Source organism: Sorghum bicolor, chromosome 3, assembly GCF_000003195.3.
Source record: "Sorghum bicolor cultivar BTx623 chromosome 3, Sorghum_bicolor_NCBIv3, whole genome shotgun sequence".
NCBI lineage: Eukaryota > Viridiplantae > Streptophyta > Magnoliopsida > Poales > Poaceae > Sorghum > Sorghum bicolor.
Genome location: NC_012872.2, coordinates 59,528,795 through 59,545,093, shown reverse-complemented (window position 1 = coordinate 59,545,093; position 16,299 = coordinate 59,528,795). Strand labels below are relative to the sequence as shown.

Sequence of the window (16,299 nt, the reverse complement as noted above, 5' to 3'; positions counted from 1 at the left end):
AGAGATAGGCAGCGCTAGTGCGTGTAGCGTGTGCGTGCCCGCGAGTCAGAACAAAGAGAGTAGCACTTGCTGTGACATATGTACTCCCTTGCAAGTTGTTTAAAATAACGACATGCTCTCTAAAACCTAACTTTGACTCTTTATTTTTATAAAAATATTTATCACAAAGTGGTATATGTATACTTTTATAAAATAATTTTTCAAGACAAATCTATTCATATGGTTTTCACATTTTCAAATTCAACAACTTAAAAGTTATTCATGATTTACATTTTGAATGTTTGACGCAAACCTTGTCCAAAACGACTTTATTTATGGGTATGGAGGGAGTATGAAACAAAGTGAAATATTTGAAACATATTCTTGCAACATATGTATATATATAGTTATTGCAACATATGCAACATCCAGATAAAAACACTTGTAACATACGTATGATGTAGACGAAACATTCTGATCATATACATGCAACATACATGTATAGCCACTGCAACATTAAAATAAAGCACATGCAACATCAAGATAAAATAGCTGAAACATTGGAAACATATTATTGCAACATACATATACAACAATTGCAACATATGTGTATAGTTATTGCAACATATACAACACCCACATAAAAACACTTGTAACATACATATGGTGCAGACCAAACATTCGGATCATACACTTGCAACATACGTCTATAGTCACTGCAACATTAAAATAAAACACATGCAACATCAAGATAAAATAGATGAAACATTGAAAACAACTATTGCAACATATGTATACAACAATTGCAACATATATACAACATCTTAGGCAAAATAAACTTTACCCAACACCTTAATATACTTTTGCAACATCTATATTAAACACTCGCAACATACCTCTGAAACATGTGAAACATACTCTTGCAACATGCGTTTTCCACCTTCCTCCGTGCGACGCAGAGCAGAGCGAAAATGGTCGGTTCCGGCCAGCCGGCGGTCGAGGATGGTGGCATGGCCTGGCAGTGGCCAGCTGCGCCTATGCCCGCCTGGGCCAGCAACGACTCCTCTCCTAGGGTGGTCCTAGCGACGACCGTGAGCGGGATGTGGACGCTAGGCCGTGGCACTAGGCATTTGCCCCCCATGCTTGAGGCAACAACGGCGGTCAGGTGGCTGCAGTCTCCCTCTCCATGAGTGATGAGCGACGATCAAGCAACAGTGCCAGTCGGTCGACAGGTTTGCTGCCTGTGGCAAGCGGCAAAAGCGAGCGAAGGGGCGAGCGGTGCAGTGGAGACATAGCTGGTCATTCAACACAACTCTCCACGGATACCAATTATGTCCTCTTCTAATATACACATATTCATGTTTTTTTGAGACCACCGTACGTGTACATACACATATTTGTGCTACGTTGTGTCTATGAATTAAAATATAATTAGGTCCACTGAACAGCTGATACGCCCTGGAGCAATGACATAGATGAGGCACAGGACATGTGGAACGATCAGTCTGGACACTTAACCAAATAAAACTCAAGATGCAAGCGGGCTGCTCTGCAGAGCTCTGCAAGCCACCGCCGCAATAATCATTTGCAGGCTTTGCGGGCGTTCGCGGTTTGCAGCCTGTAGGCCCATAAGAACCCACTAGGCCTAGTGATCAAGTCTGCAAAGCCTAGCAGGGCCCGCATGGACTTTTTTTAATGAGAGACATATAGGAAACTAGCTGAATGCAAACAACGAACGGAACTAAATATGGCTCAGCTTGTTTTTTCCAATTTAAAATTGATAGATCCAAGCAACTGAAAGTCTACAAACACCTACAACACTTGATACTGCATGAAAATTGATCACATGTTACAAAATCTAAGTGCGCTCCTTGTTCCTTAATCCTTACTTGATCTCTAAGACACACCAGCTGGACATATGTTCCATTTATCTAAAACAGCATAGCCCAACTGAAAACTGAGCAAATTTTATCCTGCATGTTTCCTATTGTAATCAACGGTACGGAAACGAATTAAACAACATGTGCCTGCTTGTAAATAAACTGGAATATGCTACTTGTGTAGATGTAGTGCTTGATTAAGGGTCTCTGCTATATATATATGTTGCCAGCATGTATTGTCACAAAACTTGGCTTGCATTTTCATGCCAATAATTTGAAGAATCAAATAGTGCCAACAAAAAATAGCATACCTGCTGTGACGTCTGGCCGTCAGCGTCCACATCTTGGAGCAGGGGCAGCGTGGACCTCGAGGCCGGCAACCCGTGACAAGGGTTTGCACTGTTGTGTGAGTGGCGGCGATGGCTATGCCAGATCTAGGGAGCTCAGTTGTGGATGTGGGCACATCGCCAGTCTTCGGTATCTTGGCGATGGGGATCTCGGAGGTCGAAACAGGGTGCGACAGCCCCTTCCCCTTCCTCTTGGTGACGGGAGCCTCGGCAGCCAGAGCTAGGTCTGGCGGACCCTTCCCCTTCCTCTTCTTGTCATTGGAGGAAGACGATGGCTTCTTCTTGGCTGGCGCGGCAGCGGGGGCATCGGCGAGCTTCTCCGGCACCGGCATCGGAGAGCGAAGAGCGGTGTCCTCGACCATGGAAGGGGGAGGAGCAACCATTAGGGAGAGCAGAGAGCGGCGACCTAGTAGCAGATTCTACGATACTTGCGGCGGCGGAGTCCAGGTTTAGGATAGGGAGCAGGTTCTTAGCAGGTTTACGATAGGAGCAGATTCTGCGATACCTAGCAGGCCTTAGCAGTTTTTTGCGGGCTCTGCAATTGGCCTGCACGCGCTAGCAGGCTGGACTGCCCTGTCCAGCAATAGAAAATTAAGTGGCCTGCAGTTGTCCAGTGGGCTTGTTTTGCAGGGCGGGCTAAGTGGGCTTGAAAACAGGTCCGCACCACTTGCATCTTGAAATAAAACCGACGCGCATGCGGAGCGGTCCGTCCGGACGGACGCCCGCTAAGTAGCATTACCGTTTATAGACAATCGATGTTGCTTTTGTGTGGCGCTTAGGCATATATATGATCAGCTACAGAGTCCAGACACAAGAACTCTAGGCGCTCTGTTAACATCATCAAAAATGGAATTTGACCTGTACAAGCAACAGGTATGGAGGCTAGAAACAGAACACGAAATATCAGAGCATTATTGACCAACTGCTGTATTATACTTTCACGCAACGTTTTTGACATTAGAGTGATTTCCCGTTTGGCCAAAATGCAAGCACTAGTAAAAACTAGATCAGCCGGATATTCAGGCACACATAATCTGAAATAGTTGCTTCTAAGGTTTTGGATGTGCTTACCAGATTGAAAGCAGTTTTAGACCTCCCCCAAACTACAAAACATGAAAATGGTACAGTGAGCAAGGGATGACGTCCCCCTAAACTATAAAGCATGAAAATGGTACAGTGAGCAATGGATGACGTCCCCCTAAACTATAAAGTATGAAAATGGTACAGTGAGCAAGGGATGCCTTAAGATTGAGGAATCATTCTCGGAATTCAGGCCACTGGGGTCAATCCTCATTATAGCAACAGGTCACGCATGTAAGTTAAATCTATAAAATGGAGGGGGGGGGGGGGGGGGGGGGAATCATTAGTACCGGCAAGTTCAGCTAAATATTTTCTTGAGTGATAAGATGGAGGTGATTAAAGAAGCTGTTTGTTTAATAGGAGGCTGGAAGTGTTATGGCAGGGACTTATTGGGCCTGGACTGGTGGTATAGCCCATTAGTGTTAGGGTTAATTAGAAATAAAGGTTGCTTGCTTAGGTATCAAGTAGCTTGGGAGTCAAGTAAACCTCTCTATATAGGGAGAGGAGATGTATCAATCTAATGAAGCAAAAATTAAGAATTAAGACGAAAACCCTTCACTCTTGCCCAACCATGGGGCAAGGCCCTTGGCCAGCTTCCTCTCCCTTGCAGCGCACCCTAGCCGCTGTGAACAGCACCCACAGTGTAGCACCACGAGTACAGCCACCATCGCTCCCCTCAACTCTCTACATTCAATCCCAACATCCATAACAGGAAGACTTACCAGCTTATGTACAATCAAATATGTTAGCAATCAATGAGAACATCAGGCGCCATATTATTGCAGCAGTCTCTGCACAAATGGGTGCTCAAATAGCTGAGCGGCAGATGGCCGGTCATCATTTGGATTTGCTTGGAGACACTTCTTTATGAAATCACGCGCGTCTTCTGATAATGTGTTAGGAATTTCTGGTGGTATTCCCCTACCAATTTTAAGCAAAACATGTGTCAACAAAACAGGGGAAATATGATAGCATTCACCATGAAAGTATAGCTTTCTATCAAGAGAGGTGCTACTTGTGTGTGTGCATTTACGATATTTCTCATGAAAGCAGGCGGCTTACACTACGTATAGGCCTGATTCCAAGGAGCGCAAAAACCCTGATTCATTCTTCAAAATAGTCTTTTGAACTCAGTTAGAGGATGGAATCATCTAGACCAAGACTACTGCTATTTTTGGTCCAATATACCATACGTACGACATTTGCACAAACATAGATAAACAGCAAATCTATCAGTCAGGAAAGGTAGCCATATGGATCTTGTTTCTTTCTTCTTGTCTGTCAGCATCTCCAAAACTGTGCAGCCAAGACTCCATATGTCCGGCTGGAGGTCTATGTGACCATGTGGTTCGCAACTTGCCAGACCAAATTTTATTGTCACTTTTCTGATAAAGTAAAGAAACAGCTTTAAGTCATATAACACTTTTGTTTGTCATAGTGCTTACAAGTTTTTGAGTTACAACTAGCTGGCTTGATTTTCTAAAGCAGGCTCATAAGTATCAAACTTGCCATTGTCAAGTAACTGAACTACGGAAAGGCACATCATTAAGGTTGAAACAGCAAGGGATATTTTTAGGCAATCTCCACTTAAGATAATTAGAATTATATTCTGGATTATTTTAAGAATTCAACATGGTACTGTAAGATCACTCAGATAGAAACAGCACAGAACCACAACTGCACATACTAACCTCAGGTGCCATCAAGTAGACAGTTCCCTTGCTAGATTTTGCTAGGCTCAAAATTGGCATCTTGCAAATGCAAATTAGAAAGAGTCAGCACAACATGTAGATGTAGAACTTAGATGAATCTTACGGTGTTTAGAATGTCACAGTGAATACCTCCTTTGCAAGTCCAAAATCTGCCAATTTGACCAACCCGCTTGCATCTACTAGGATATTGGCACATTTTATGACTCTAGTAACATAGGGAATGAGCATGTTCAATATCCAGGTAAGATAAACTTACATCCAGATATGAAGTAGAAAATCAAATTGATATATCATTCTAATCTAAGTAACCCGTACAGTACATTCTGCTGATGTAGATAATGCAAACCGTTCAGAATCTATATAAAGCTGCCAAAGATCCTTGGTAACAAGTTCAAGAAAATTATATAGTTTCCCACCTTCCTGCAATGAATTTGTCCCACAAATTTAACATTAAAAAAACACTCATGATGGACAGCTGCCATATACTTGAAAATAGCATGTAATATAAACAAAAGGAGAGCACAAAACAGAGCACAACAAAGCAATCACCACATAGAGCAAATTTTATTATAGAAAATAATTGTATGCTTATCATACTTTTATTCTGGAAATGAATTTCATGACTATAGAAATGAGTTTAGTACCTTATCTGTTCCAAAATACTGAACTATATTTTCATGCTCCAAATGACTCAAGAGAGATATCTCCTGAAACAGTGAAACAAAATAATTACCTATTATCAGTGGAAGTCAAGAAAAATAATGGGACGATTGAGAAACATGTTTGCAGCAGCGTAATCAGCATAATTCTCAAGCCTGCATAATTCATAACTCACATGTTCAAGCTACAGACTGCATTGTTTTGCATTGAGTCCTTGGTACTTCCTTGACAGCAAAGAAAAAGCCATCACTGTAAAAGACATGTTAGAAGTCAGTATCTGAAATATTATGACCGGATGTATATGTTTATCGAAACTGTCTGAATGTTTTCCCACCAAATAGCCTGTTGGCTGCATTTGATAATAGCAAATTTGTGAACTCTGGAGTTCCTATGAAAATGATAAATTGATCTCATATAATGCTAGCTAACATCAAGAAAGGCATCACGGACAGCCAAGGGGGTGGTGAAGTCCTCGGGGAGTCAGGGTTCCGAATAGCATAGTATTTTCCATATTACTACAATAACATAGTATTTCCATATTACTAGAGCTTAGACTGACAAAATTTAGACTTCGAAGTTATCCTGCCAAGTTCAGAACCAACAACAAAACAGAAGAATAACTGAACATCATCCAGGCACTTCCTGACTTAACACTGACAATGCAACAGTATATGATACAACATTTGCTGGTAATCTCGCATCAATGCATTTGAATGCCATAAAATAGAATGCCTATTGTTCAGCCCAGTCCATCCCATCACTCAGCCAGGTCCATGAGTGTCTTGGTCACTTCCTTGGTCAGGTCAAGGCGACGCAGATGCAGTCTCATCTGTGCATGCCTCTGCCTCTTGATCTTCTCGTCCAGTGCACGGGCCTTGCTATCGTCGATCATCGCGAACTCCCGCTTGAACATGCCCGGGTGTGCCTTCTGAAGCGCCTTCACCTCCTCCGCAAGGTATGGGTACAGCTCACACATCTCGTCAGGCTCCCTACCAGCACCACTGGTAGGCGCCACCTTGGTAGGTGCCACCTTCGTAACGGGCCAGACGTTCTTGAAGAGGTCGAAGAGACGGCGGTCTTCATCCTTGCTCGGCAGCACGCCCTTCTTGACCGCTTTGATGTTCCTGCTCTGCAAACTCTTCACCTTCCTCTGGAGCTCGGGGAGGCTGCAGCCACTGTTGTCGAGCTTGCCAGCGAGGGCGTTGGCCAGCACGTCTATTTTGGGCAGCCTGCCGTGCTCCAGGCGGTGCGCAGCGAGGACCTCCAGGATGCGGAACTCGTCGTCCGTCGACCAGGTGCGCTGGAACAGCGCGCTCGGCCGCTTTGCGCCCTTCGCCTCCATCTCTTGAGTTGGAGCGAGCTTCGTCTGCGGCATCTCGTCGTCCGCCTCCTCCTCCTCTTCTTCGTCGGAGGTCTCGGATTCCTCGCGAGCCGGCGGCGGCGGAGGCGGGTTCTTGGTGGCCGAAGAAGGGATCACGCGGTTGGCCTTCTCGTCTTCTTCTTCTTCTTCTTCTTCTTCCTCCTCCTCCTCCTCGCCATCTTCATCCTCATCGGACGCTTCGGATTCCTGGTCCTTCTGCGGCGGCGGAGCAATGCTCTTGTGAGCGGCCGGAGGAGGTGAGTGGGCGATCTCCTCCTCGTCCTCCTCCTCCTCCTCCTCGGAGCCCGAACCAGAGGCGGTCTCCTCGGAGGAGGCAACCGGGGGCGGAGGTGGAGCCGAGCGCTTGGGAGCCATCGCCGCCGCCGCTCTAGGGTTTAAGCGGGGGTGGCGGCGCCGGGATCGGGGCTTCCAGGCGTCGTGGTTAGCCTGTCCTTGTTTATACGGCCCGATTGGGACGCTCATCCGTTGGATTTGACACTGGAGTCAGAATCTGCCGTCCATTTCCAATGAAAACGCGGACAGTGTCTGCGACCTGTTAGCCGTCTCCATTCAGGGCGTCGAAACATCATCAGAGTTCAGACATGTTCAGCGTCAGGGAAATCAAATGCTATCGTAGTATCATGGAAGGAAAATGCTGAACTGGAATGCAAGAGGCTTTTCTTGCCTCTCTTGCAGTGGATGAGCACCGGCTGACCTGTTTCTCACGTCTGAATAGATAGAAACGGGAGAAGAGTTAGAGATGTCAGGTGGTGAAAGTTGCAATGTCATGAAGTTGAACTGTAGAAGTATCAGTGAATGCCGGTACCAAGAATAACTTTGAAACTAATAAAAGGAAAAGTTTGAGGAGTGAAACACACCTTGATAGTTCATGGATGAAACTAAGCCCCAAAAGTATACTGAAAGTAACCAACTGTAGCCATAGGTATGGCCCAGCCATGGTAAATTTGGTGCATTGTACTTTCAGCATACCCATCTTCAGTTGCAAGTATTTAGGCCCATAAACGCCTAAACGGCCTAACGGGAAATGAAGCAGCTGAAGACTGAGGCAGTACTGGGTTGGGCTGACAATTTCTTTAATTATCCTTCAACAACGGGTTGCCTTCAGGTTAACGTTTTCAGCGACCGAACCAAAGTAAGGAATCGTGTTTTGCGGCGCCTACGAAAGAAACTGAGGGTAGCCAGATCGTTCGCCGACGACAGCAATCAGGAGCAGATTAATCCATTGATTTTTTTTTTCTCGCGACCGTGCCATGGCAATCAGGAGCAGATTAATCCATTGATTTCTTTTTTCGGTCATACCACAATACTTCACTAAAACATGGACTGCATTATTAGTTTATTACTCTGTAATAACAAGATGATAAACTCCAAAACCAAACTGGACACATTTCCTATGATTTGTTGGACACATTTCCTATGATTTGTTGAGCAAGGTTTAAAATTATGGGCTATAGTAAAGAGCAGCATCTTTTTCCTAGAAGCTATAAAGTATAGCATAGCTATAACGGAGCTATAACAAATAGCGGTTTTAAGATAATAACCATGAAAAATACGAGTAATTGATTCACAAAAATATTAGATTCATGAAATATGATGACACAGATATGTTTACAAGGCATCAGGAGTCTAGGAAACATTACTTATATGGCACATGAGACTCAAGTGTTTAATTTTTCAAAAGACCAACTTAGCAGCAAAAATATAATAGACAATAACTAAATTGTCACTCTTATAGCTAAAATTGAAATAGCAGCACTATTTCAAAGCTACAACCAAACAATTTAGCAGCGCCAAAGCGCAATATAAAGGTGAAATAGCGGAAAAAATAACAATAACTTAGTGTGGGTTCTCTCCATATGCTAACCTCAAATCCATGTTTGTGTGGTATAATCCCTCGTTATCAAACAAGAAAATAATCATAGCAGCTAAAGACTGGCAATTAAAAGAAGCATCTGAAAATAAAGGAAGAACTATGTGAACCTATTCTACCATAGGAAAGAACCATCTCCAGTTACAAAATATTATGTATGTTTTAACAAGGCAAACAAGCAGCTGAAGCTTTCCACTTCACAGACCAAGCAATTTGTAGGCTGCAACACCCTTTGCTCCTAACTGAAGAGCAAGCAATCAGCCGACTCAAACAAAAATTCTTCTCAACATTTCAAAAGGCAAAATGATAGCATCCATAAAGTGACCTTTATACATATTAGGCCTTGTTATTTTAGATTTCGCTACTGTAACACTTTTGTTTGTTTGTGGCAAATATTGTCCAATCATAAACTAACTAGGATCAAAAGATTCGTCTCGCAATTTACAGACAAACTGTGTAATTAGTTTTTGTTTTCGTATATATTTAATGCTTAATGCATAAGATGCAAGATTCGATGTGACAGAAAATCTTAAAAATTTTTTGGTTTTTATAGTGAACTAAACAAGGCCTTATTATGCCCAGAAAGCAAACAGATACCAAGTCCCTTTCCGAAAGGACTGGATGTCAGTTCACAATCCGTCGAAATCACTCTGGAAAGTGCTCCACAGTCTTTACACAATGTATATTCGTTCATCAGAACGCGGCGAAGGCCAACCACAGATGTCCGAATCGGACACCCAATTTAGCCATAAAGAACCAAGCGAAAACGAAAGGCTCGTCACAGGCTGCAAGACACATGGTATCGGCGAAGTACACATCAACTGCTTTTCAAATCCTTTTTGTTCATTTTCTTGATAATGGAAGAAACAGCAACATAAGATTAAGTTATTGTAATTAATTCCTAATCCCTCACAATCCTTTTTTTTCCTTTTTTTCTTCTATGTCAGTTTCTAGAACAATTGCACATATTCTAAAAGGAAACAGTCAACACATAACACATCCTAGAGGACAACCCACAAAGCAACAAACACTCCGTTAAGCACACCCAGCCATAAAGCAAACTGGCTTCTTTGGACCACAGCGCATACTGCTTCGCAAAATCTCAGCAGTGTAATAGGAAGAACAAGAGAAGAAAAAAAAAAGACACAACACAAGAAAAGAAAATACCCTCCGAGATAAAAAAAAAATAGACAAGGAGGGGTCTCTAATGCCTTAGCACCAGGGGCCTCAACATAAATGTGTCTTAGAACCTTTTTCCCAGTCATTGAACATTTCTCGTGGGAAGACAGTCCCATAGCTTCACTTTCTTTTTCCTTTTCTGCTTGCATGAGAAAATGGAAGAGAACCGATGACAAATGATGGTTTCTTGACATTGTACACATCAAATTTATCATTCAGGTTGAAGTCCATTCCAGAGGCTATCTCATTCCCCAGTTCAACTAGCTCATGGCATCAACATTGTGTTGCAACTTTGTTGGGTTGCTCCTTGTTGCTACAGGCTGCATCAACTACTTCTGAAACGTTGTTGCTCTGCTCCTCATTTTTCTTGGTTGTATCATGCACCACCCCAACATTGTTGCCCTGCCCCTCATTACTCTTGGCTCTACCGAATTCTGTGGCATGTGTTTGCCTTTTGATTTCTGCAGTTTTTTCAGCTTTTGGCTGCATAGAAGATGAAAATCAATGAGGAACAGAATAATCGCTATTCGTCAATGATAATGTAAATGACAGATTATTATTATTATTATTAGGAGATATTAATATGTGAAACTAAAATCTTCTGTCGCCAAAAGCCAATTGTTGGGTCAATTAAGTTACAGAAAAAAAAACTGGACCAAAGAATTCAAAATGACAAGTTCTTTACCCAGAAAAAAAACACTTAGAATAGCCAAACAGATTATATTTGTTAAGAAATGTAAAATGATATGGATATGATTCTCATTATCTATTTTGGCCAATTGTATTATTTCCTTGTGTATTCCTGGAGGAAGTTCTAGGTCTCAATTGAAATACCCCTAACCTGGAACCAAACATAAACCAAGAAGCATAGCACTGACATTTTGACCAAGTAAAACTATTTGCTTTATATGGTCCATAAATACAATGAACAAATAGAAACAAATAATACTGTTGTTAAAGAATAGGAGTTCAGACTATTCAGTTCATCACTACATACCAATGGGTGATCAAACAATGTAGTAAGCGGCTTGCCTCTTCTGTCCTGCATTACTTTCTGCCGATTTTCGTAGAAGTCAAAGTCATCCAGTATTGATGTTTTACATGCAAAGTTCTTGAAAATGTTCAACATCTCTGTACCTTGTGAAAATTTGACCTGGATTTGAAATCATACATAATCAGTGGTAGAATTAAATCAAAATACCATCTTTACAGTACAAGAAAAACATATTTAGACAAGAATGAAACACCCTAACTGATTAGTAAAACAGAGGAAACTGAAGAATAGAATAGACAAGAACCTAAAAGTGGTTCCGATGCTTATAAAGTTGTTGCCATTTGTTTCATACAAAATAGAAGAATCAAGAGAATCATTCAGATCATGGAAGATTCATTAATCACACAGAGCACAAATAGGATTGATTGTTTCAACGGCAAGAAAAAACACATGGGCAATAGCATGAAATATTATGAACAAACAGATTTCCTGACAAATTGTCATGAAATGAGAATTAACTTACAGAGCTCAACCTCTTGCTGTAAAAAATAGCAAGCAACTCTTGCCAAGTATTGGAAGGTTACCTCTTGCGTGTCCCTGCTGTTTGTCACAGGTTTATTCTCATTATTCTCCAAAATTATATGGCGAAATTGTGGATTGGGAACATCCTTGATAATGTGCCATTTTACCGAGAAGAAACCGTTCCACTTGTCCTGTTGCCAGAAGTTCATGTTCCGGTTGAAATCTACTGGGCCAACCATCTCAGCCACACCACAAAACTGACCACTAGCATTAACCTGTAGTTTAATAATCAATATGAAAAGGTCAGAAGAAAAATAATAATGCAAATCTTTTCATAAAAGGGCCACTTCGATATGCAACTCATTAACTTGCTACGAACATGTGAAACAAAGTATGAAAAAAACAAGGCAGCACTGTGTTATCAGATAGTTAAAACAAAGGTTGCCATGTTCTACCTACATACTGGTACACCATGTTTAGACGGCTGTAATGATTACTAGAACAGAATTCTAAAAGTTCCATGGAACAAAGAAACCAAATGGCATGTTATTTTAAAATAAACAGATAAATTAGAAAGTAATCGCTTCGTGTTGTGCACTTCTCACGTGAAACTAAGTGCTCAAAAAACAGTTAGATACATTGAATAAGAACAAATGTTGGAATACAACGGGGACACTATACTCAGAGATTCAAGGTGATGTTCATGAGAAAAAATAATTCTCTAGGAACAATTAGTAGTGTGTACTTACTGAAAAGAAAAGGAAAACAGGACATTTGGTTCCTTTTTCTGCCATCCTTTCTTGTGCAAGTCTATAGGCACTGTCAAGCCTTTTATTTCCATTAGGAGTACTTGCCCAGACATTGTACTTGATACTCTTGTGAATATCATCTTCACTATAAGACTTAATTACAAAGAATAGAGCTTGTTCATACTTTGTAACAAAATCTGAAAGATTATATGCATTTTTGCTTATTGCAACATGTGAAGGTATGCTAGCGTTAGCACCCCCTGAACTTGGCAATCCAACATCAGATTGAGGGCTCAAACTGTGTTTTGAGTTATCAGTGTGGTTGTTCTCATTAGATTCAGAATCACCATGTCCATTTAACTTACTTCTCATCTTAAGCTTCTCACCGTTGTTCCAGCTTCTACCACTTTCTTTCACATTGATACCTTTGCTTTGATAAACACTGATTTTTCCTTGGTTATTACTATGCATCACAAACTTGCTAGATGGAAGATATCCTTTTGTTATGGAAGCACCAGATGCCTAGCATGAGAACAAGCATGTGAAAGTAAGTTTCCTACGTTTATGGGGCAAGGGCCAAGATGGCAAGATCAATGTTTTACAGGGTTTACCTTATTTGCACCCTTCGATGATGGGCTGCTATTAGCAGCATTTGCTACAGTTTCTAGACCTGATGATGATCCTTTGACAGTATCTGCTGCGGGTTTTGCACTGCGGGCAGCTTTCGAAGAAGGAATAGCATGCTTATTAGAAGAATATTTTGGTCTTGCAGCATAATTTGTTTGATGCACACCAACTGGATGTCCCTGAACTCCATCCAGAAGAACAAAAGAAGGGTCCCATGAGTATGCAGGTACTAGTTCAGTTCCGTAAGCAATTGGTTGAGCAAAAATGCCAGGTGTGCTTAGATCCTGTAATGGAATTGCAGTGGAGTAATATTGTTCTTTGCTGACATATTGACCATCCACACTAGCAATGCCTCCAGGAACAACCGGACTATAAGAAGCATATCCATTTTCATACCCCGGAAGATGACACAGATATGACCCATTGTCAGCTTGAACCACCTGAAATGGAACATAAGACAGATATAAAACAAGTTCTTGTGCAAACAGCTTTAACAGCTGCACAGTCAAGGAGCAGTTCATCATGGAAATGATGACACCGGAAAAGAAAGATGCCAAATAACTAAAAAAAAGCAACAATTCAGTCACCACATTTGAAATTGAGTACTTCAAACAACACTCATAATTTACACTTCATTCAAGTAGGATTGAAAAGTATATATATGAACTTGACTATAATTACTTGCATAGCAGGCATGCAACCAAAACGACTTGTCCTGCAGTACAGCAGAATAGTCATGAGGTCATGACAGCATATAGGGCGATGGCAATAAAAATTGTTTAACAAATCCTGCAGAGAGATTTTTGGCACAAGGATAACAATAGAAGAATATAGAGTGACACTAAAAATAGTAGGCCACTTTCCCAAACATGTCAAGAAAAGATGACAGCCAACAGGTGCAAAGCTCGTTGGTACCACCATAGAAACGCACAAAGTGCACCAGACTTCAAAGTTAGGACCACTGGTGGCTACAATAGGAAAGGCATATGTGAGACTTTATGAAGTACACTATTATTATAACTTACTGCTGGGTGCACCTCTAGGCCATTATATCCAACAAAGTTGCCATTCTCATCCAGTCCTCCATATGAACCTGCACTAAACAATCAAGTAGGCAAATGAATGAACTTCTTTTTTAAGAAAAAATAATCAAATCATAATCTACCTACCAGGATAATAATATCCATAGTAATACATCCCTTGGTCCCCAAAATAAGTTTCTTGGTTCATTTCAGTTTCCTTCACAGTACTAGCTGCATCTCCGGAGGAAATGCAAGATACTGCATCAGAAGAACTTGCATCTTTCTTAGCAGGCTACAAGGGTCGAATATGAAAGGCATCAAGAAGGATATAGCACAACCAACCAACCATAGGACAAAGAAGGAAATAAAGGTGTTCCTTATATGCTAAGAAGATAAGCAAGTTAGTAAATTGTGTATGGGAATGAGAATCTCACCAAGTTGACATTGCTTGCCTTGGTGCTAGCATCAATCTTCAAGCCGTCGATTGCTTCTTCGATAGCTGGATGATAGAAAAGTCAAGGTTTGCAAACAGAATATATACTTGTAAGGGTCATTGTCCACGAGTGGGGAGTGGCCAATAAAATAAGCCAACCACAACCACAGTGATGAACAGACATAACATCGGCTGATATTGTGCAGCTAATATTTGTCCTTCATCAATGGATCATAGGGATAGATCTAAAAAAAATAGATTATTATTTTATTAAAGTACATAAAATTTCATTTCTGTTTCACAAATGCAAGGGTGGTCAAGGAGCTCTAGCTGAAGTAGATTTGAGGGACTGAGACATGCGACGCCAACCTAACCAATATACAGGAATCCTTCAGCGAGGGCACCATATATTGGTGTACCTGTCAAATAAATGGGAGTTGGCTCAGCTCTCACCATCTCTGAAACCCCAATAATGAAGGGCATCTATAATAGCGTATATTACTGGATTGCTAATAGCAACCCTAACATGATTGAATGGAAAGGCTCAATAATGGCAACTGTCAGGATTAAATTTAAAATGGGTCAAAATTTTGATCAGAATTCTACACAGCCAGCACATGAAAAAAGAAGAAAAAAACTGCATAGACAATTCTGCGATAAGTTCTGGCAAACTGTGATCCAAGGGCAATCCAGATTCAAAGACTGTTTTCGTTTTCCAAAGTAACGGATAAAAACGGAGTTGAATAGCTCCAGTACCTTTTCAGATTAAAACAGCTACTGAAATTCTATTGATCCAACCAAAAAAAACTCGCAACAACAAGAATAGCAATCGCATGAGCTCCACGAATCCATCCACCGGATCCACAGAAAGAGAAAAAAATAAGCCGTACGGGGAGCGAAGAGAAATGAGAAGGAAAGGATACGCTTCTGGGCCAACTCGCCCTTGGGCTCCATGAGGCCACACCACAGCTCGCCGCAGAAGAACCCGGCGTTGCTACGCGTGTCCTCCAGCTCGACCGCGAAGTGGGGGCGCCGGGGGCCGCCGGTAACCTAAGCCTCTCTGCTCCGGCCGCCGCTGCAGAGCGCGATAAACGAGGCGTCAGCTAGACAGACATGGCACGGGGTTTGAGGCAGCACGCGAGAGCTGCTGAACGACGAGGCGAAGGCGAGGGAGTAGGTCAGTACGGCGGAGGCGGGCAGCCGACGAGGAGAGGCGTTGGAGTCGATGCGCGGGAGTAGGGGCGGAAGGCGAGGAGACGGCGGCGAGTTGCGGCGAGCGGGGTTTAATTGGTTGGGAAGCTTTTTTTTTTTTCCTGGTGGATGGATGGCGATTTTCGGTCTCTCTGCAGTTTTTGAACTTTTGATGATCCTGGAGACGAGATGGAGAGTGGAGGTCGGCTGCGTTTGTTTGTGGGTTGCTTGCAGGTTTCTTTGCAAAGAGTTTTGTAGCGTTCAGGCTGGGTATATATTTTGGCTTTCTTTAATTACAACTTTTGCATTGTATCCCACACGGCAGGAGTAGGACTGCACGACTGGGATCCTCTGCGAGTCCCGTGACATAGCCTTCTTGTTTTGAGCCATGTTTATGATTTCTAAATTTCTCAAAACTAAGAGATGTCTGCTCAGTGTCAACTATCCTACGACATTTATCTACATCTCTATGCTTGGTGTCGATCGTCAAACAACATCTATTTGTATCTATATATCTACATCTCTATTACTCTCACCTCTCTTGCTTTTCTTTAAAGTAACAATTTTTTCGTTGGTAAAGTTGTTGAAGTTTGTGGCAAAGTTGTTAGAGGTTATATAGACTTTGAATATACCACATCAGCAAAATCACCTTTAAAACCGACTTAAATGGTTA

General features: G+C 41.9%; 3 protein-coding genes and 1 long non-coding RNA gene across 4 annotated transcripts; all 4 read right to left on the bottom strand.

The window, feature by feature from the left end:
* Nucleotides 524-2,714, bottom strand: LOC110433283. The gene is made up of 2 exons (XM_021455081.1): nucleotides 2,171-2,714; nucleotides 524-695 (listed from the first exon to the last, which is right to left on the bottom strand). Exons 1-2 carry the CDS (start codon nucleotides 2,587-2,589, stop codon nucleotides 551-553), a joined length of 564 nt encoding a protein of 187 aa, XP_021310756.1. The 5' UTR covers nucleotides 2,590-2,714; the 3' UTR covers nucleotides 524-550.
* Nucleotides 4,373-5,117, bottom strand: LOC8061870. The gene is made up of 2 exons (XR_002451512.1): nucleotides 4,978-5,117; nucleotides 4,373-4,671 (listed from the first exon to the last, which is right to left on the bottom strand). It is a non-coding gene; the product is annotated as an uncharacterized LOC8061870 (long non-coding RNA).
* Nucleotides 6,145-7,512, bottom strand: LOC8061869 (nucleolin). Its single transcript, XM_002456100.2, has one exon. It carries the CDS (start codon nucleotides 7,499-7,501, stop codon nucleotides 6,416-6,418), a length of 1,086 nt encoding a protein of 361 aa, XP_002456145.2. The 5' UTR covers nucleotides 7,502-7,512; the 3' UTR covers nucleotides 6,145-6,415.
* Nucleotides 9,768-15,884, bottom strand: LOC8061868. Its single transcript, XM_002456099.2, has 10 exons — nucleotides 15,621-15,884; nucleotides 15,359-15,510; nucleotides 14,437-14,501; nucleotides 14,150-14,294; nucleotides 14,006-14,073; nucleotides 12,965-13,420; nucleotides 12,354-12,875; nucleotides 11,667-11,879; nucleotides 11,086-11,241; nucleotides 9,768-10,571 (listed from the first exon to the last, which is right to left on the bottom strand). The coding sequence occupies exons 2-10, from the start codon at nucleotides 15,387-15,389 to the stop codon at nucleotides 10,362-10,364; spliced, it is 1,866 nt and encodes a 621-aa protein (XP_002456144.1). The 5' UTR covers nucleotides 15,390-15,510; nucleotides 15,621-15,884; the 3' UTR covers nucleotides 9,768-10,361.

What these genes read in the sequence shown, in the direction of transcription:
- LOC8061869 (XM_002456100.2), bottom strand. Translation starts at nt 7,501, where the DNA reads ATGAGCGTCCCAATCGGGCCGTATAAACAAGGACAGGCTAACCACGAC.
- LOC8061868 (XM_002456099.2), bottom strand. Translation starts at nt 15,389, where the DNA reads ATGGAGCCCAAGGGCGAGTTGGCCCAGAAGC. An exon ending in GCCTAGAGGTGCACCCAGCA is followed by an intron (nt 13,421 to 14,005) that starts GTAAGTTATAAT and finishes GTTCCATTTCAG; the next exon opens with GTGGTTCAAGCTGACAATGG. An exon ending in CATTGTTTGATCACCCATTG is followed by an intron (nt 10,572 to 11,085) that starts GTATGTAGTGAT and finishes TCTTCTATGCAG; the next exon opens with CCAAAAGCTGAAAAAACTGC.
- LOC110433283 (XM_021455081.1), bottom strand. Translation starts at nt 2,589, where the DNA reads ATGGTTGCTCCTCCCCCTTCCATGGTCGAGGACACCGCTCTTCGCTCT. An exon ending in ACGGCCAGACGTCACAGCAG is followed by an intron (nt 696 to 2,170) that starts GTATGCTATTTT and finishes TTAATGTTGCAG; the next exon opens with TGACTATAGACGTATGTTGC.